General features: G+C 39.7%; 2 protein-coding genes across 4 annotated transcripts; one reads left to right on the plus strand and one right to left on the minus strand.

Moving 5' to 3' along the window:
• Positions 1-816: 816 nt before the first annotated feature.
• On the minus strand, positions 817-9,889 carry cab39l1 (calcium binding protein 39, like 1). Of its 3 annotated transcripts, none has more exons than XM_004563206.3 (9): positions 9,520-9,889; positions 8,804-8,951; positions 8,539-8,703; positions 8,239-8,357; positions 4,915-5,083; positions 4,690-4,749; positions 4,542-4,607; positions 4,317-4,460; positions 817-3,793 (listed from the first exon to the last, which is right to left on the minus strand). In XM_004563206.3, the coding sequence occupies exons 2-9, from the start codon at positions 8,918-8,920 to the stop codon at positions 3,602-3,604; spliced, it is 1,032 nt and encodes a 343-aa protein (XP_004563263.1). In that variant the 5' UTR covers positions 8,921-8,951; positions 9,520-9,889; the 3' UTR covers positions 817-3,601. The 3 variants fall into 3 exon arrangements, with proteins under 3 accessions (XP_004563263.1, XP_012777881.1, XP_012777880.1); XM_012922427.5 differs by lacking the exon at positions 9,520-9,889 and adding an exon at positions 9,202-9,448; XM_012922426.3 differs by lacking the exon at positions 9,520-9,889 and adding an exon at positions 9,070-9,211.
• Positions 9,890-12,505: 2,616 nt separating this feature from the next.
• On the plus strand, positions 12,506-20,076 carry phf6 (PHD finger protein 6). Its single transcript, XM_004563207.3, has 11 exons — positions 12,506-12,651; positions 14,502-14,665; positions 14,979-15,080; positions 16,423-16,556; positions 16,724-16,770; positions 16,983-17,143; positions 17,245-17,388; positions 17,472-17,576; positions 17,668-17,801; positions 19,006-19,132; positions 19,230-20,076. The coding sequence occupies exons 2-10, from the start codon at positions 14,528-14,530 to the stop codon at positions 19,130-19,132; spliced, it is 1,092 nt and encodes a 363-aa protein (XP_004563264.1). The 5' UTR covers positions 12,506-12,651; positions 14,502-14,527; the 3' UTR covers positions 19,230-20,076.
• Positions 20,077-20,286: the final 210 nt, after the last annotated feature.

The following is a 20,286-nucleotide window of genomic DNA, read 5'->3' on the forward strand; positions in this document are numbered from 1 at the left end:
GAGGAGTGACACCCAGTGCGGTCTTCTGCTGCTGTAGCCCATCTGCTTGCTTTGCGCATTTAGAGACGCTCTTCTGCATATGTTGGTATGTAATGATCCATTGGTTTAGTTACTGTTGCCCTCCAATCAGCTCAGAGCAGCCTGTCCAATCTCTGCTGACCTCTGGTGTCAACAAGACATTTTCACACAGAGAACTGCTGCCCACTGGATATTTCCTCTTTTTCAGGACATTCTCTCTGAACCCTAACAATGTTTGTAGGAAGATTCCAGCAGATCACCAATTTCTGAAATACTCAGACCACCCTGTTTGGTACCACAACATTGCCATGTTCAGAGTTCCTTTCCCACTTTGAACTTCAGCAGGTTGTCTTGACCATGTCAATATGCTAATGAGTTGCTCTCATGTGATTGGGTGATTAGAAATTTGTGTCAATAACCAGTTTCCTTCAAACATTATCACAAAACTGGAGGCCATATCACTCAAGCATTCTCTGTGTTCTGAGACATCAGCAAAAATTTATTATGAGGCTGCTCCTTAACTTTATGCATAAATAATTAACTGTTTGCTACAAAGTTATTAGTCCTGAGGTTTTATTGATTTGCACCCTTATTATAAATATCATACATTCATTTGTGGTAGTTTCCTAAAAGTCTGGCGTAATTTCATGAGTTTTATTTATTTATTTATTTATTTACTAAGATGATTAAAGCTTTGCTGTGAGAGATAAACTAATAAGTGACTACCACACTCTGTATCACCCTACACGTTCATGTGTAATAATTGTTTAGGCAACAAAAACAATGCAAAACAAAACATTGCAATGACATTTTATTTTCATGAATGCTCTCACACTTCACTTATCCTTTATAAAGTTATGTACACATAATTTCCTCCCGAAGAAAATAAAATATCCAGTGTGGAAAGGTAAAGAAAGAAAAGAAGGCAACAGAGTCAAAAAACGTAAAGCACAATAACCCAGAAAAGTTAAATTCATTTCATACATATTATTGATTTTAAGGAATTTAAATTTGTGACTACATATTGCCAGTGACTCGTATATTCATAACAGGAGGTAGGGTTAAAGAAACTTGAAATGCTTTGTTTGTACAACTAACACAAGTGCTAACACTGTTGCTAACAGCACCCCCTAGTGGGATGGCTGCGCACAACACATCCTTCTAAAAGTGCATGTCAAGACTGGGGCCAAATTTCAAAGTCTGCATACAAATTCATACGGGCAATAATTTTTTTTCCTCCTTCCATTAATTATTACTGATAACAGACTTTTTGTCCTCAGTAAATCTATAGTCAGCTGCATGGAGACATCAGTAATGACCACTGTGTATACGGATTATTCTCAACGTATTCTCACAGTTTTCATTTGTTTTATAGTTTCTAAACTGATGACATGACAATGCACGGTGTGTAGGACTTCAGTTTATCTATGCATCGTGTACCACATTCACAGCAAGTTTATCAAATTATTTAATGGCTCCTGAAAGTCCTCACTCTTTGTGACGGTCTCATGAAGTGGACCAAAGAATGATCAAGCCAAATCAACCCAACTGAAAACTACACTGTGTGATGCCTACTACAGATCTCTTAAAATATATTTACACTCCCAGGGTTTACATATAAGCAAGTATCGCAGTTAGTAATAAACCTGGTCTACGCATGAACATGAGAAATTAACTGCTAATGTATTTGGGACCTGAAATTAACATTTTTTTAAATTAATTTTTTACATTTTTAAACCCTTTTTTCATATCAGCTTTGGTTTAAAACAAATTAGAAATTGAAAGAATCAATCATGATCCATGAAATGTCTTTAAATAAGGCAAAAATTCATTACAAGGTACCACACTGCAATTCATTATGAATTAACATTTATGAGGTACCACACAATGAAAAGTTTAAGTTTTAAAAAAGGATCCAGTTTTCCATTGTGAAAACCAGGCTGCGGTCCCTGCTCAAGTCGGAACAAATGTATCACATGTCGGCATCCATTCAAACCACTGCTGTGTGCTTTTGTTTTGGTCAAATGTCAAATTAAATATCTTGTCAAGGAAATAAAATAAAAAAAATAAAAACCAGCATCCGCAAACTCAAATCCCATGAGGTATATACACTAACAGTCTGCACAGACAACGCATTCTGAAACGCTGTAATTTCAGCCACTATAACAACAACAACAGCAGAAATAGGGTAATTATTTCAACTGAGCTCTGGTGATGCACGTGAGGAGTAAAGTCAGTGCTCATCATCCAAAAATCTCATGTGGAACAGTGCATGTGGTTATCCTGACAATATTGTGACATGAGATGGGACCTACTGTTCTGATGCTTTGCAGGCATGTTGTTGCACTGTGTCACTGTTATAATCATATCAGAAAAGAGAGCTAACCTAACAATTTACCTTTTCCTTAAGCAGTTTGTCTCTTCTGTATTAAAGTGAATAATGGTGTGGTTAGGAGTTTGCATTTGTGTGGTTTCTGAGGTGAAATGTCATTTTGTTTTAGTAATATTTCAGTCTTCAGACTAATCAAGTCCAGTGTAGCAGTGAAATTAATCAGGGGAAAAACACGACCCTGATTAAAATTATTATAAAAGTCTGTGGTTCAATAACACACCGTGCTCCGATATGAATATAACAGTGTAACATTTTTATGATTTTTTGTTAATTTGTTGCCATCAGTTTTAGAACGTGAAGAAGAAATGAAGCGCATCCAGCGAGATCAATCGGTGTATCCTGGCTGTCCGCGTTAGCTGTGAACGGATGGGCTGGTAGCCTGCAGCGTTATCTGATGCCTTGTTTCTATTTCAGTCATGTAAGCATCGCTGAGCACAGCCTGAAAAATCACAGTACAATTAATTGATTCCTCTATAGTTTTGATTTTCTCTTCCTGTGACAGCTAATGCATTGGCTAGTGCAGCATAATCGCGTGCACTCCAACGAAAGCCTGAAAACTGCGCAATAATTGCCAAATGTTACTACTACGAGCTGACCTGCCCAATATGAGCCGACGTGCCACTCTTCTAAAGCTGGATTTCTAAAGACAGTCCCTGTACAAAGAACAGCTTTCCAAAAAACAAAAGACGCAACAAACCAAACCTAAGCAATGAGAATAAGCATCATTCAGAAAGAAGAGTTACTGGAGGCTTTAAATGTTTTAGCATAAAAGATACATTAGAAAAATAATATATTTACCTCTCAACCTTTCAATCTCTAAAGCATGTACAAGTTCTGGAAAATGACCTCAGTGCTCGAGCTGGTTGCGAATTTCCATGTATATGGAAAAGTAACAGCGTAAGGTCCAACATTAGAAGAAGGAACCAAAAGGCATTTGGTTATAACTAAATAAGAAGCACTGCGGTTTAAATAACAGTTCTTGGCCCACTCAGGTTGCTGGATGGAAAGAACCTCCACATCCACACTAAGCCAGAAAGTGAAGGAAGTAAACTTAACGTTTCCTATTTTTTATACTTAGTATGAACTTTTAATTATGCATGTTTTTATTTTGTTTTGTCCTCTTGAACCACCACCTCTAAAATCTACCACCTGACAGAGCAGTCGTCCCATTATTAGAATGGGACGACTGCATTAAGCTTCCTCGGACGCTGTGGGTCTCTTCAGGTCTTTGATTTGCTTGATCAGATAGTTTTTCTCATCGCAGAACTGCTCGTCCTCAGATCTATCCGTCTGGAAGTTGCCAAGGAACTCCACGAGCTTGGTCTGGTTCTTCAGAAGGATGTCCATCACGGGCTGAGTCTTGTTGGGGTTTGCAACAAATACCTTTGGAAAGATTATGTAAAAAGTTTAAGTACCATTTGTGGATGCAATGCACAGAGTCCAGTGAATCTACTTTTAGCCAAAGTCTTGCACTGCAGCTGTGATGGTAGTTCTTGTTCTGCTTTGATCATGAACCAGTTCTCTTCCTGCTGCAGGTTCTGATTAGGTTCAGTGATCCCATCTTCAGAGCAGATCAAGGACACCTTCGCCAGCTGTAGTCCAACAAGACGGAGTTTGAGTCCTCCTGACTGACCAACTGCTAGACAGGAGGACTCCAAGGAGAAGCAGCTGAATGATACTAAAGACTGGCATAACAGAAAGCTGGACAAATATCCAGCTAGCAGTAAAAACGAGAGGTGAAGCTGTTAGCAGCAACCAAACTTTTAAATAAGAGAAATCACAATGACTCAGCCTGACTAAACAAAAACCCACATTCAATATTAGACCAACTTAAGGTAGCAGGTATGTGGGGTTTTCATGACACAATTCAGATTTAAGAGTGGATTTTGAGAAATTTTTTGCGCACCTTGAAGACGTGGAATGCTTCAAACTGGATGTTTCGGCTGTTATCTCTCAGCAGGTTCATCATCAGCTTCAAGTTCTCTGCCCGACTGATGTACCTCGTCATGACAGTGAAGTTGTGCCTATCCAGGAGAAGTTCACCTAGCAGCTAACAAATAAATATACATGAGTTTACAGAATCAGTCCACAAACTTGTCAGTTAAACTTAAGACTGAGCAGGAGGATGTACCTTCAAAGACTGCCGTTTTGTGACGTAGTTCTCAGAGTGCAGAAGTTTTTCATACTCTGTAAACACCTGATAAAAATGTCAAAAGTAAGTTGGGTAAAGAATGAGCAGTTTTTCCAATTAAATATCAAAACCACTCAAGAAAGCTCACCCTGTCATAATTATTCTCCAGGAAGTCTGCACACATAATCTTGTGTCTCGTGAGAAGATCCTGATGGGGAATAGAAGAGGTCAAGATATCAACTAGGAACAGTCAGGATGTTAATCTTGCCATTAAAAAAAAAAAAAAAAAATATATATATATATATATATATATATATATATATATATATATATATATATATATATATATATATATATATAAAAATTAGTGTACCTTGAACGAGGCAAAAGCATCTGAGGCGATGTCAAAGGTTGACAGCTCCACATAATGGAAGAAGCAGAAGAAGTCTTCAGAGAAGAGCACTATCCTGGCCAAAGGCTCGTGACGCAGGCACTCTCTCAGCATCATCCCACAGTTAAGAGCCACTTCTGGAGCCTCGTATCTGCACAGGTTCATACATGTCAGGTCCAAGTGATGGTGAACTCATCACAAGTTATACAATTTTCACTCGAGATGTATAATCACATCCTAAACACTGTCACTGTTAGTTTGACATCAACTCTGTGTTTCCAATGACGAAGGAACGAGATCCTCGCAAAAAATAAACAAATGGATTAAACTAAGGCAGAACGTGAGTACAGCAGCAGCGATCTACACGCAGAGAAGTCGTCAATCACTCAGTGACGCTGAGAATTTAAACTAGGGTAAAACTTATGGAACAGATTCTGTAAATCGCCAAAATATTTTTTATATTTTTAAAAGAGCCTGAAGAATGTGTAAGCGATCCTTAAAACAAATACATAAATAAAAAGTGTTACATCTGGTCCAAAACAAGTCTGCTGAATGGCAGCATCCTCCATAGGTCACTACCCTGAAACCAGATCTTCGCATTTTGGAGCACTTATGTACTCATCTAAAGATGACCAATAAGCAGTGATTTTAGATCAGTTGTGCTCATTAATTATGAAAAACTTTGGGAGAAAACTATGTTTTGTTAAGTGTGAATGGAAAGTCTGAACCAATGCAATTTGCTTACTTGGCAGGGAGAGGAGCACAGGATGCAAAGCTTGTTATACTCATTTAAGCAGGTAGAAAAATGGCAAGGAGTACACCAAGCTTTTGTTTGAGAACTGTTTATACAACGTCACAATAGTAACTTTTAATAAAAAGGCTGCCGTTTGCTTTCAAAGGGTCTCATTAACACTCTCAGTCTTTATTATTTACAGTAGTGGACGCTGTACTATTTCTTAGTGTGATATATTCTTTGGCTTAAATCAAGGAGCTGCATGGAAGCCCCAAACGCAATTTCATTGTTCTTGACAATGACAATAAATAATAAATACTAAATACTAAAGAATGCATTATAAGCCCTCTCATCAATCTTTTAAAGAGACAGTATTCAGATAAAGGTCAATTAAGTTAATGCCCATCCAGGTTTCATCCCTATATCCTCACAACTATGACAGAATGAGCCATAACCCTCTTATGCTAGACAGTGTCCCTTAAGCTCTGCCAGATATTTGACAGCACATCAAGAAACGTCAAAAGCTTCTGGTCGCTTTGATAATTAGAAACGCAACGTCCCATATGGAGCTGAGAAAACGTTAAAGTCCAGTTTATAAAAAACACCTACCAGTCTGAAGGTAAGGATTTTGTAGTTCGATCACGATGGACCCTGTAATAGCATATGTTATCGCACTGCTCTCTGCTGCTGCAGGTTAGTTATGAACTCAGAAGACTTGTACAAACAGCTGGAACACAAACTACCGTCACTGCTGACTTTGATTAATCCAACCTGTCGCAGACTTCTTCAGACAGAGACCTGGCAGAAACTTACGTAAACTTGGATTTTATAAACATTTCAATCTGTAATAGATGTGAAATGATACAAATGACGCAAAGTGAACAACGTTAACACAGATGTGAAAGGCATTTTGTGATTTTCGAGAGGTCTGTGCACTCATCGGGCCATTAAATGTACACAAAATGTGCCTTTCGAATTTTGTGCTAAAATGTGGAACAACCTAGATGTTCATGCTTTGTCCTCTGTGACATGTACAACAATTTATTTAAAGAACAATCTGTTTTGAGGTCTTAATGAGCTTGGGCAGTGCAAGACTGTGAAACAGAAGGAAAGCAGGTGTCTCATACAAACTTCTTTTTCTTCGCCCCCTCATGTTGTTGCTCTTTAAAGCATTCTCATGTTTCTTAACAAAAGCAGGGCAACGCAAGATACTGGCGCGAGACATGTGAGCCTATCTGCATTCAGATTCTTGCAGTATTAAAAGCTGTGACTTTTTCCATGGAAAAGTAGCCGGGGGGGCCATTCAGCTGACATATTCAGATGTCTCTGATGAGCAGAGAGGACTGGACGTCTGAAAGAGGCTTTGAAAAGGTGATGTGTGGGAACCGTTATACAAATATTTTGGTGGCATTTTTCATGATCCCCAGGTTTATTATGACCACAGAGGGCAACAACAACAACAAAAAAAAAAAATCAGTTTCTCCACACCTAATTTTTTTTTTTTGCCAGTCCTGTTACCCACTGTCCACTTTTTGTGAGTCTACACAGTTTTTTCCTTTTATCTATTGGTTTAATGGTAAATAGTAGAAACAGCCTGAACAGCATTATTAATAAAAGTTGTTCACAAGCTCAACAGTGAACCAAAAAAAGATTTTTTTTTTTTTTTTTAATGAAAGCAGGAAGTGTTTTGGCTGAATGTGGTCTTGTAAGTGAGCTGCCTCTGCAGCCATCAGAGTGTCGTAATGTTTTACCTCTTTGGACAATCTTTCCCTCTGCAATCATAGTACAAAATGCTCTGTGTAGTTTATATTCTATTAGTATTTTTTTAATTCATATACATTTCTATTTTAATCCATCTCCTTCCACATTATTGCCCATCCGTTTGTATGAATGTTCCTGTTTTGTGTACAACAAATCGCTCCTAGTGGGATCAATGAAGTTGTTTGGTATAATTTTGGGTTGAATGTGCCATTTCTAGATCTCATTTTCCACAGAGAGGTATTTTTTTCCTGTGCAAAAAAGTACACAATTTCCCCACGCACAACAAGGGAGTTCATTAGCAGTGTAACAAACCGAGACATCAACGTTAAATGTCAGGTTTTGATGTCTGCCTCTCATAAACAAACCAAATCTTCCACTTTATAGTTGTGACATTTAACCGGATAAGATGGCATTCGATCCACCAAACAGCAGCCGGAGCATGCAGCTGGTCTCTGAGTGAGTGAGCAGGATGACTCAGTTTTTCAGAGCTGTAAAACTAGCACTGTACTTTTTGCTTTATCCATCATCTACATGTGTAGCCCACATGTGAGCAAGTTCATGCTTGTTCCTTTGGGAGTTGTTGAAACTCATACTGGCTAATGCAGAAGACTGCAAGGCATGTTAAAGGAAGGTATTTGTACCTAAAAAGCAAAAACCAAATGCTTTTTATTTCATGCTAAGGATTTGTTTGTTTGTTTATGAGGCTCTGAGGGTGGATTTGTTGTTAATGCATATAAATGGACAACGAGCAGTCAGATTGAAGATCAAATGACCAAACATTGAGTTTCTGTACACTGAAAATATGAACTTACCCTTTGAGAAGCATGAAGAGGATCTGTGGGTGTGTAGAAATGTATTCTACCGTGGGCGTGCGGGTGCCAATCTGACGTCTCACGATATTGCTGAACAAATGGACCACATCCTTCTTCCCCTGCACAGTAACAACCACTCAGACTGGGTGCTGATATACACAGGGTTTTTTTGCTTTGGGCATAGACGTTCAAATCAGGCATGCAAACACGCACTCCCCCTGATCATTCAATGTGTGCACCAAGCAATCAATACTTTAAACTCATAAAGTCAGTGCAGAAAGAAGGCATTTTTTCTCCTACCTCAAAATCAATCTTCTGTAGGTTTGCAATGAGAGAAATTAGAAGGTTGGTGTTGTACAGCTCCTGTGCAAGCTGAGCCACTGCTTCAGTTTGGGGCTCCTTGTCACCTGTTCCACAAAGTACTTCCTTCAGTGAGGCAAGATTTTTGGACACCTCCTCTGCAACCTTAATAACATGAGGGGGTAAAAAGAGTATGATCAGCTGCTGCTCAGCGTTACTGTAATTTTTAACATTCATGCCATCCTCAGAGAAATCCACAGCTGACCTTTTCACACTTCTTGCTGTCACCAGCATCCAGCTTTTCCATATATGCAACATGGTCCTTCAGACTCTTCACTATCTCAGCTGGGTTCTTCTGAGACTTTCCAAAAGGAAAAGGCATGGCTGAAGACAGGTAATCTAAGACCAGATCGCTGATGAAACATAACACGGGTTTTTAAATTGTGCAAATAAACCTATTCGACTTCCTGCACCGCTTTGCATCAGGAAATCGCTAACAAAAAAACAACAAAACAACAAAAAAAACTTCACCTGATGAGCTAGACATGAGTGAGTTATGGCGTTTGGCTAAAGACAGAAGCTCATAAGGAAGAGACTAAAGTTTAAAGTAACTCACAACGCTACTTCACGTTAGTCGAAAAAAAGGCTAGCAACTTTTCTTACTTAACGTTTCTTACGTCGAGTTTAGGGTGTATTCATTATATTAGTCTATATTAGTCCACTTTCAAACTAAGCGGGGTCAGCTGAACAGTAGAAGCCAAGCTTTCAAACCAAAACAAGGATGTAACGGAGAACAGGACGTCAAAATGTCAACGTTGCAGCATGCTCATCGGAAAAGTTGAGCTAGCTTGTGACCTAGTTAGCTATAGCTAGAAACAAGGCAACTACCAACAGGACGCAGTTAGAGAAGGACGGTTGTGGGGAAGCACACACGCACAAAACACCCTGCTGAAATATTTACTTCAGGCTGTGTACACTCACCGAATGAAGGGTAGCTTTGAACTTCAAAGACGCTCGGTGACCAAAGGTGAGCTAGCGGGCTAGCGAGTCGTCTCCACTTTCAATATCCACTGTAACGTTACTTTGAAAAAGTCTGTAACGTTGTCTGACAGCTGTAGCTACCTAACGTCCCCTAACTGTAGCTACAACTTCCTCAAACTAGAGACATTCATAGCAGTGATATTTGACGTAAATTTCACTTCTAGTGACCCCTGTCATCGAACTTGCTAGCTTCCTAGTTATTACAGAGTGACTTGCTGCTGGGCTTGCCCGTCTGTCAACTTCATTTCCCTGTTCTTTTCTGCCGAAACACCCGTCCTCTTCTCATCCCGGGGACAATGGGCGGTCATGTTTTGCTATGTAATATGACTGACACCAATTTTATCCTATCACTTTTGCGTGATGTGGGCACGCCCTCTACCCCACTATGGGAGCGCATGTTTCACAAAGTTACATACTAATGAGGGGGAGTATGTTGCAGAGGAAGCCACTCTACCGGACATCCCGTTAATAGAAATCAAGTGCATCTAAATTCTCGGGAAGAGATGAGCCATTAGTTGAGAAATAGTTCGTGTTTTATCTGTGGTTATGAAATCTAAACGTTGTAAAAATCGGCCAGAATAAGAAACAGGATTAGTTTTTTTTTTCTTTCTTTCATCTAATCGCCTTTTGGTGATTTCTTTGTTGAGTCACAAGAAAATTCAGTATCCAATAGCAACATCTATAAAACACATTTCACTAGATATTATCAAAGCAAGCAATTTCTAGAACACATATGGACCACAAAAAGTTCCTCAACGTGAATAGTTACCAAAGTCTTTCTTTAATGTATGTCAATTACCATCACTTAATAACGGATGACAGGCATAATGAGTTGACTCTCCTCTGTATTCTCCAACTACATGTTGTCCAAATTTGCGATAATAACCACACTACATTAACAAACCCTGCATATAAGCTTTTTACTTGCATTAGTGAAACTTTGAATGTCATTTAAGGGAACATATGGACACTTCACCTTCAAAGCTCTTCTTCGGGAGGTGGCTGCGTTTTGCTCCATGCTCTGCCGGGGTGATCCCACATTGTCTTAGTAATGTTATATAATAATATTGTTGACGTCCAGGCTTTGCGGAGGCCAATTCATGACTGGATTAACAGTCCATGTAATAATCAACACAACTGCTTCTGAATTTCAGGTGTGTAGGCAGGGCCGACGCCCAGGAAACACTCCACCTCTGGAACACAGGCAGGAACCCACACACACGAACAGAGGAGAGAGAGAAAAAGGAAAGATGGTTGGAGTGAGAGAGGTGGATTCTAGGTATAGGGTGGGATAATGGAAGAGATCCATAAAGGAATTAGCTGAAAGAGAACGATGAAAGCATGCAAAACTATTACTAAAAGAAAGTCTGGCTCCTTGGAAGCAAAATACAAAGAACGGAGTGGCAGCTCAAGACTTTTGCACAATACTGTATGTTTTTAGAATAGTTTAAACCACAGGTGTCAAACATGAGGGGATCCAGAATTGAGCTGGCAAAGACTCCAAATTCAGCCCACTGGATGGCTTTGAAAACAGTAAATGAAGGGCATAAATTTAGACCATGCAAGTGTAAGTTTTACTTTTCCTACTGATAAGGGTGTCCTTGACATTCATATCACACTAAAATAATAAAGTAATACGTAAGTAATTAAATGAAATACTGTGGAAATTTCTGGGATTTTTTATAGAACTTTTTCTGTAATTTTACACATTTATTACTTCATTATTTTGTTTATCACCGTTCAGGTCATGTAGAAAAACTGAGGCATTCTCTTGAAATTGTACTTTTTTATATTAAGATATCTCAGGGTTTAAATGCAAGTTACATTTCTTTAGAGTGACAGAAAGGGGTGTTTTACAGGACCGCCCGGCTTAAGATCAAAGTAGGATGCACGTGTCTCATGACATAAAATAAGTTTGACATCACTGGTTTAAACTTTTCCTACTCAGGGCCCCACCATGGTGTTGACATGCATTTTTTAACATATCCCAGACTGTGGTGCCTTAGAGGTCCATTATTGTCCCAGTGCATAAAAACTCAGCTGTGATTAAGCTTGTATTGAGCCCCTTACTGTGCACACTACTCACACGTGATTGCTCAGCAAAGTATCCGGGCAATCATATTGTGACTTTTACAGATGATGCAGCTGTTGCAATTAATGATGAGTCAATGTAGAGGAGAGACGTGGAAGAACTTGTTGGCTGGTGTGATGCAAACAATTTGTGGGAAATTTGGGGAACATAAAAGAGATTGTGGTGGTAGGAGGAGACCTCACATCCTTCAATCCCTCCTCATTAGAGGAAAAGCTGTGGTGACCATAGTCAAATACCTGACTCTGCATATACCCAGCAAACTCAAACGGGCCACAAAACAGACAGTATTATTAAGACAACTGTTTTGTATGATGAGGAGGTTGATCTATCTATCTATCTTTTAATGTGTGTCACGGGGACCAAACTTAGATCCATCTGTAATTACATTACATTACACAGTGTAAATGGCATTTATTTACAAGTCCTTCTTTGATGGTCTCATGTGGCCCGATGATATGTGATAAAAATGTGATAACGTACAAGGTTTAGACACACTTATCTTTGTAGCAATATTACAACATGAAAGAAAATAAATTAAATCAAATGGATTTTTTCTTAGAAGAGACCTTTATTTTTGATAATTTAAAACAAAAATCCCCAAAACATGACAACATGGGCTGATTTTAGCTATAACAGCAGCAACAACTTATATTTAAATTAAAATCAGTACTAGCTTTTACTAAACCTGCATTGTTCTGCTCTGCTTTTAGGAAAGATACACTTCATTAAAGCCATTTCATTTAGGTCTTTTTTAAAAAACAGTTTTGCTTTTTTTTTACGCCTGACACGTAAGTTTGTCGTCATGACTTTTATTGTGAAAGCCAGACCCGGAAGTCCTAGCGCCGTGGACATTTTAGCTAGCTTGGTGCTATTGCGAAAAGCACACGATCACTTCTGAAGGACGGAAAGAAACACAGCCGCTGGCCGGAGCACTTTTCCTTCTTTTGTAGCGTTTCGGCGCGATAAGATTACATTAACAGGTAAGCTACGAGCTGTGAATCCACGGCTGGATGATACCCGCTGTGTTTTATGGCCTGTTGTCGTTTCAGGCCGTATTGCTTGCGTACAAGCCGAGCTGCTCGCTTTTCACAGGGATACATCACGTATGGCGCTCTTTACTTCGAAACGGTTCGCAAAGACCCGCGCCTGTCATGATAATTTCCCACATTTAAAGGGAAATATTCGCAGTTTTTCGACTTCCAGTGAAATCATAATGTCGAAGAGTCACATTTTCCTGCAACCGACCTTTATTTCTCTGCATGAAAAGGCCTTGGGAGGAACATTTCGCGGCGCTGAGATGTTCGTAGTAAAAATGTTTTCAGTTATAACTAGTTTGGTGGAGAAAGAGTCACACACCCCCTTTAATTCAAAAGTTTGTGGGAGCAATTTCAGTCGCTTCTTATGTTTCGCCCCTTCTCGTCAAAAATCCCCCCACAACTATCGTCTTGTAGTGCAAGATTGTGATGTGAGAGCGATTCAGAGAGCAGCAGATGTTGAAATATAGTCTTTTTGGTGTTATTTGCTCGGCCAGTATTGTGTGTTTGCACGCTGAGCTCTGTTGCTGGAGCCGCCGCAGTGAAATCCTGGCCCTGCTGTCATGGCTGTAATGGCTCTATCAAGGCGTCGCAGCGCACTGCTATTGTGATTCTTTTTCTTTCTTTCTCTAATATCTACATAAAATCACCCAGTTTCGTTTGTGGATTGATTATATCTTTTAAGTTTTCCTTTGCTTTTTGGGTTATTTTCCTTTAAAGAATGTGTGCAGAGCACTATGACAGCGGACTATGTGAGAATAACAGCACGCGTTTGGGGGTTTGATCCACCTATGCACTCTGAAGAATACACTAACGGATTTGTTTGAATTTTAATAAAATTTAGATTAATACATAAATAAGATGTGCATTTAAAATTTAGCTGGCATTGAATCAAAAACAATATGAAACTTGAAATCATTCAAACTCCAGGTAATGCCTGTGTACTAACTAGTCGTCACAAATAAAACTGCTATGGAGGACATTATAATTAAAAGTACTCCGGGTTGCATCAGATGTGCTCCACCAGCTTCTGCTGATTTCCCTTCCTTTTTAATCTTATCTAGGCTTTGGATGACTGGTAAAGGTTCCCTGTATCCTCACAATATGGCCTTCAGCCATGACACTTTACAACAGGATTTTATATTTGACTGCCTTCTTCACACAAAAACTGTAGGTGGTTGTTACTTTTTTTCCCTCTCCATTCAGCATCTAGAAAAAAAAACCCCACATGCTCTGTTAGAATAAACTTTATGAGATTCTGAAGTTGGAAAAACTGAAGTGAAATGGGAAATCCCCCCCCCCCCCAAAAAAAAAAAAATGTGGGATCCATTCCTGGCTTTGCCAAGCAGCACTTAAAGCAGGCACGAGCTGCTCTGTTGTGACTTTCCCCCTCTGTTTTGAAGTTACTTGTCTGCGAGTAGTTGAAAGTTTTTGTTTCCTGCTGTTTCTGGAAAAGAGTTTCTCGTGGCTCCTTTCCAAAGCAACTTATGTGTTATTTCACTTAAGTGAGGGCGTGGGGTTGGGGGTGTGTGAGTCCAAGAACGTGGTTTATGCTTAAATATCCAAACTGTAAGTGATGTTTCTATTCATCACTCACTCTTTGCCTACATTAGCGGTGAGTATCTACTGTCTTGTAGTTTCTAGTTTATGAGCGGTGATTAAACTCCATGTAGACCAATGCATCATAGTGAACATTTCCTTTGATTCCATCCCTGCTAAAAGAGTCTACAAGCTTTTGCAAGTGAAATTTATCTTGTTTTTCTTACTTTTTTTTTTTTTTTCCTTTTCTAAATTAGATTCACAAACAAAAAAGCCTTTGGCCATGTCAGGACAGAGGAAAGGAGCCGCAGCAGCAGCACGGCTACCCAAATGTGCCTTCTGCAGAACCAACCGGGACAAGGAGTGTGGGCAGCTGCTGATGTCTGACAGCCAGAAGGTGGCAGCCCACCATAAGTGCATGGTGAGGAAGCCGCGTTGTTCTCAGTTTTTCAGCCCGGGATCCGTCATCCAAGCTGCCTACTTTGCAGCCCTCTGCCACATGAGCAGAATAGTGAACAGCTCACGTCTGTTTTTGTTTTTATTTCTTCATGCAGTTGTGAAATGAAATGATTCTTCTCCCATAAATGATCTAATGCCTTTGTGGAAAACTGTACATCAGCAATAGTTAAGAGAAATAATCCCAGAGATGTTCTGTATATCAAATTCATCCTTATATTAATGCTACGTAAATAAATTTCTCATTATTTTATTGCTTCTTTTTCTGTCCTCTTCAGCTTTTCTCTTCAGCCCTCGTCACATCACATTCAGACAGTGAAAACATTGGAGGATTTTCCATTGAGGATGTGAAAAAAGAGATCAAGAGGGGAAATAAACTGGTGAGTACCTACTGTTGTGCTCAGGTCAGCAGATAGGCTGCATCCATGGGTTAGCACCGCTGCCAAATTAGTGTTAAAGGCCCAAATTTTCAGTTCAGAGACTGTTTAGCATCTGAAAGCAGTCGTGGAATCATTCAAGGGAATGACCCTGAGCGCATTTCTCTTTGAGGAAATTGCACATCTGTGGCTGTACAATGCCTGCTTCTAAGTAATAGTTACTAATGCCAAAATGTACTCATAGTTTTTACTGCTTTTGCTATAATCATCATCATCATTATAATAATGGTGTCTCACCTTTTAAGCTGTGTGTGTGTGTTTATGTAACTATGCAAGTTTGCTACAGAGGACTGGGGTTGATACCAGCTACTATTATTACATTATATCCTCTTTCTTGGCATCTTTAAGTGGGAAATGTCAGCTGTTCTCATCCAATAAAAGATCTAAAGCTGCTGGTTCTTCTTGCCTCAATCTGACACACTGTTAAATAAAAAGATTGCTTTTCCAGGATGCTTTCAAAACTGGTTGTGTGTGTGTCAGTGTGCCACTGAATGCTAATGGGATGCACTGCAGTGGTCTGTAAGTGTGTGCTTGCACTATTCTGTATTTCCTGTATATAAGTGTGAGAGGGGTGTCACACTGAAATGCAGCTTATTTCAAAATGAGAATTGATCTGCAGAGCTGTGCATTAATAAGTTGCACATGTTGTATTTGACTTATTTAATAATTGTTTTTGTTACATCATCACTTAGTAAAGAGTAAAAAATGTAGCCTTTAAAGTTGTGCGTTTGCAAACATTTTAATTTGTTTCCCAAACCTTTCTGCAGATTGTCACTGATTCATCTTTTGGATATTATGTTGATGAATCGGCTCATATTTCTGCCTATAAAACGTTAAATCCCTTCCTTTAAAAGGCAGGTCCTATTTGACCAGTAACTACACGTTTGGTGTATGATCATAAACAACAAAGCATCCTTACATTTTGGGGAAAAAATAATTAAAAATATTCATCAGTTTTTAAAAATAACGCTCTCTGATCAGTTCAGTGTTCATCTACAGACGGTATGTTATCAGCCACTCTAAGCTTCCTGTGCTGGTTTTCTTTTAAATTGTATCACATTGTTTTCCTTTTGGTTTAACCTTCCCTGCTGATTTTAATTTGTTCTTCTCTTGAATCAATCAGCGGTGTCCCACTGGGACATGTTTTTAATATTTTCATATGACACACCAGACCCATAATACTTGGAGCGATCATTTCTCAGATCCACGTATGAATGCGTTACTAATGGATGACTGTTTTGAATCGGCGTACAAAATAATGTCGCTGCATCTGCTGTTGTTGTAGATGTGTTCTTCTTGTCACCGACCGGGTGCGACCATCGGTTGCGATGTGAAGACGTGCCGGAGGACGTATCACTATTACTGTGCTGTTAAGGACAAAGCCCAGATCAAAGAGAATCCCTCGCAAGGGATTTACCTGTAAGACTCTTACATTTGGATTCTGCTGAGCATTACTGTACAATAAACAGTCATACACCCAGGCATTTATTAACTATAGCTGCACAGCTGGTCATTAATCTCAACCATTTGTCACTCATATTCAGTCCTGGCGTCTTTTAACTGAACTCTTTTATTTCTGATTGTAGCGTTTACTGCCGCAAACACAGGGATGCTTCCCAGGATGGCATTCAAGGTAAAGTTTACTTTAACATCAGTTACACTGCTACTACTTAACCACAAGCCTGTGACATTTATCATTGAACCTGTGCAACAACAGCCATTGTTAGCATTATTCTGAATTAAAACTGTAATCTGTTTTATTGTCAAAACACTTCCACTTGCATGTGTCTTTGTGTTGTTGTGAAGCTGAAATTTGTGAAACCCGATTTATTTCTTTGTCATTAGATGAAGAGGGAGCTGTGGCCGAGGATTCAGACTCGTCGCCTCCACAAAGCAGGGGCAGGGGAAGGTTCGAGAAGGGGAGAGCCAAGGCGGGATCTCGCGGCCAGTCAGAAGACACACGCTCTACCTCGTCACAGGCTGCAGATGAGGAGAGCTCCTCTCACGTACGGCAGCGCTCAGAGTCCATAAAACAATACGAGATTCCCTTGAATGGTGTCTGTGCTGGGTGTGAATTTTAGCTGATGTGCCCTTTTTGTTTATTTAGCGGGACAGGTCACCTCTCCGGACCAGCCCTGGAGACAGCGGCCAGCGCTGCGGCTTTTGCCATGCTGGTGAGGAAGAGAATGAAACAAGAGGCATGCTTCATACGGATAACTCCAAAAAAGTGGCCGCACACTACAAGTGCATGGTGAGAATTCCCGTTCGGAGGGTAATCTGTGGATGTGCTTTTAAAGTACCGCCGGCCTGCATTTAATCTCTGATCTGTTTCAGCTTTTTTCATCGGGGACGGTACAGCTGACCACCACGTCACGGGCCGAATTTGGAAACTTTGATGTGAAAACTGTCATCCAGGAAATCAAAAGAGGCAAAAGAATGGTGGGGACACGAAACAAATAGCAGTTTAAAGTTTTGCATCTAAAATTCGTTTTGACAGAGTTGTGGATTGTGTTGGGTTTTCCCCCCCCAGAAATGCACGCTGTGTACTCAGTTGGGTGCTACCATTGGGTGTGAAATCAAAGCATGTGTGAAGACCTACCACTACCACTGCGGCCTGCAGGACAAAGCCAAGTATATTGAAAACATGGCGCGTGGCATTTACAAGTGAGCAAAACTTCTCTATTTTATCTTCTGTTTTTGTGTCCTAAACTGCTTAATTATATATTTATTGCACAGTTGTGGTCTCATTATAGTGACAGTAATTGTTAACACACAATTACTTGTTTTTATGTGTGATCATCAAGAGCATTGCAATTATTTTGTAACTCAGTTACTGACGTGAATACTGGATCACAAAGATAATTAATGGTTGTCTCAGTGATGTGCAGGGATTTGAATAAGAACACCTTCTGGTATATATTATGTTTATCGTAATCCCGGCCCCAATTTTGTGATCACGACTATGGAAGTGAGGTAGAAAAATTGTGCTCTTAAGACTTTTTATTAATTTTTTAGTGTTGTCACAAAGCATCGAGTGTATCGTGAAAGGAGAATTCCTTCCTTGCTTATTTCTCCTTAAAGTGTTTTTGTTGCTCGTTCAGTACAAGTGTGTGTTTCAGGAAGATGCATCTTTTGATCCAGCAGGATGCACACAGTCACCTCTTTCACGATGTTCAGTACATACCCGATGGTCTGCCAGACGGAGTGCCTTGATAGTTGTGTTAGGGTCGATTTGAGGAGCAACAAGCCACGACAGTCAGCTGCTGGCAGGCTGCCCCGGTTCTGCAATGCAGTTAGCAAAGCGGCTGTTGCCAGGTGGCTAATTTCTGAGTTTGTTATCAGTCAGCCTGGAAAACAAAATGTTAATATGATTCATTACAGTTTTTTTGGAGCTCATGCAGGTTGTTCTGATAAACACCATTCACATGCTGTTTTGAATGACTCCTCATTTTTCTCCTCTCCAGCAGAGGTGAAGAGTGCAGTGTTAGCATGACGGAGGTTGCAAACCATTAAACACTAAAGACTTAAGGCTAAAATACAGCAACATGGTCCTTTTTTAAGGTTTGATAAATGGTGTGCATGGTTTGCAGCTGAGATTGCTACATTATATGGACCAAAGCACTGCTCTATCTACACATTACACCTACAGGAGCTGCTATGAAGCTCCCAGTGTTTGTGTCCACAGTGTTTGTGATGATGTTAATGGGAGAGGAAGTTTGGAGCTCTGCAGTAATGAAATCAGCATAATGTTGGCGGCGTGTTCAGCACTCACTCTGTGGTTTTCCACTTTCCTGAGTTATTCATCACTTAAAAAAACAAACACATTTCCATAACTTACAAACCCTTTTTGTGTTTTTTGTTTTTTAAGGCTATACTGTAAGAACCACAGTGGCAATGAGGAGAGAGATGAAGAGGATGAGGAACGAGAGAATCGCAGTAGAGAGAGGGCAGCAATCCACCACGCAGGAACACCAACACAAGTGAATGGCAACTAAGTACGTAACTGCTCCTCTGGTTGTGCACAAAGAATTAGTGTAAAAATGTCCGATTGCCATCATTAACCAAACTTTCCTTATGATTTTTGCTTTTTAGGGTGGGTTCAGTTTTAACAGGTTTGGCCCAGTCGGTGTGACGTAGGAAGAAAACCCGAAGAGCGCAAGACCTCGGAGAGAGATTCTTTTTCTTTTCTTTTTTTTCCTTTCTTTATACTAAACCTTAGCCTACTCACAAAGTTGTGGTCTACAAGCTCCCAAAGTGTTTCACGTGGACAGGATGCCCCCAGTGTGCACCAGATGTCTTCTTCATGAAACCCTTTTTTTAAGAGTTGAACAGGATGACCGGTGGTACTCGGCAGTGCACTGGACTGCAAAAGCATCATAACAAGCCAAGACTTCCCCAAGTTTCAGCTATTGAACCAATTTTGAAAACTACATGTTAATGTCGGGGAAAGGAGATGATGAACTGATCTTCTGATTGTCACTCACTGCCCATGTTGCCACAAATGACATGACCCACACTTGTTGAACGTCAAAGCGTTGTTTCCTCTTCCCTAGCTTCTAAAGGACTCACTTTTAAGAGGGGTCTGTTTGTTACTAGTGTCGATGACGTTGTGCAGTTTGATTACCTTGTTTCTGTAATCGCGTCTTAAGAATACTCTTTTCATGTTAGCCTTTCTTTCTTGATATGTAATATTTTGCTACTGTATTATCATCATGAGTACTTTTGAATATCTGGATTTCAGACAGTCACAATTACAAGTTTTGCCAGCATGCACTTGGATTTTCCCACTGTTAAAGGTGGCATTTTTTATTTAGCTGCTAAAGGGCCAAGTAGAGCCCTTTAGAGGAGTTGGCTTGACTTTGTTTGATGTACTGTTACTTGTATCTCTACAAATGTATCCATGAATGATTGGAATAGAAAATATTTTTATTTTACACTTTTACTGAGTGAATCGAGTTTTTGTTTTAAAAGTGAGTCTTAAGGGTAGTAGAGACTAGAAGCCCTACACGTGGCCTGTTAGAGTATTAAAAGTGAGGGTTTTCCTCTCTTATTATTTACCAAACAAGCAACGAGAAAAAAGGAAAAAAACAAAAACAACCCAGAAAGGAGGCAAGAGAAATACAAAAGTGAGTTTTAAAAGTTTAAATGT

Source organism: Maylandia zebra, linkage group LG2 (assembly GCF_041146795.1).
Source record: "Maylandia zebra isolate NMK-2024a linkage group LG2, Mzebra_GT3a, whole genome shotgun sequence".
Classification (NCBI taxonomy): Eukaryota; Metazoa; Chordata; class Actinopteri; order Cichliformes; family Cichlidae; genus Maylandia; species Maylandia zebra.

Excerpts from the sequence above, each read along its gene's own strand:
- phf6 (XM_004563207.3), top strand. The coding sequence starts at position 14,528 with ATGTCAGGACAGAGGAAAGGAGCCGCAGCAGCAGCACGGCTACCCAAA. Across the intron at positions 16,771-16,982 it reads TTCCCAGGATGGCATTCAAG|ATGAAGAGGGAGCTGTGGCC; the intron begins GTAAAGTTTACT and ends CTTTGTCATTAG. Across the intron at positions 17,577-17,667 it reads TCAAAAGAGGCAAAAGAATG|AAATGCACGCTGTGTACTCA; the intron begins GTGGGGACACGA and ends TTCCCCCCCCAG.
- cab39l1 (XM_004563206.3), bottom strand. The coding sequence starts at position 8,920 with ATGCCTTTTCCTTTTGGAAAGTCTCAGAAGAACCCAGCTGAGATAGTG. Across the intron at positions 5,084-8,238 it reads CTCTTCATGCTTCTCAAAGG|ATACGAGGCTCCAGAAGTGG; the intron begins GTAAGTTCATAT and ends GAACCTGTGCAG. Across the intron at positions 4,750-4,914 it reads ATGCTTTTGCCTCGTTCAAG|GATCTTCTCACGAGACACAA; the intron begins GTACACTAATTT and ends ATTCCCCATCAG.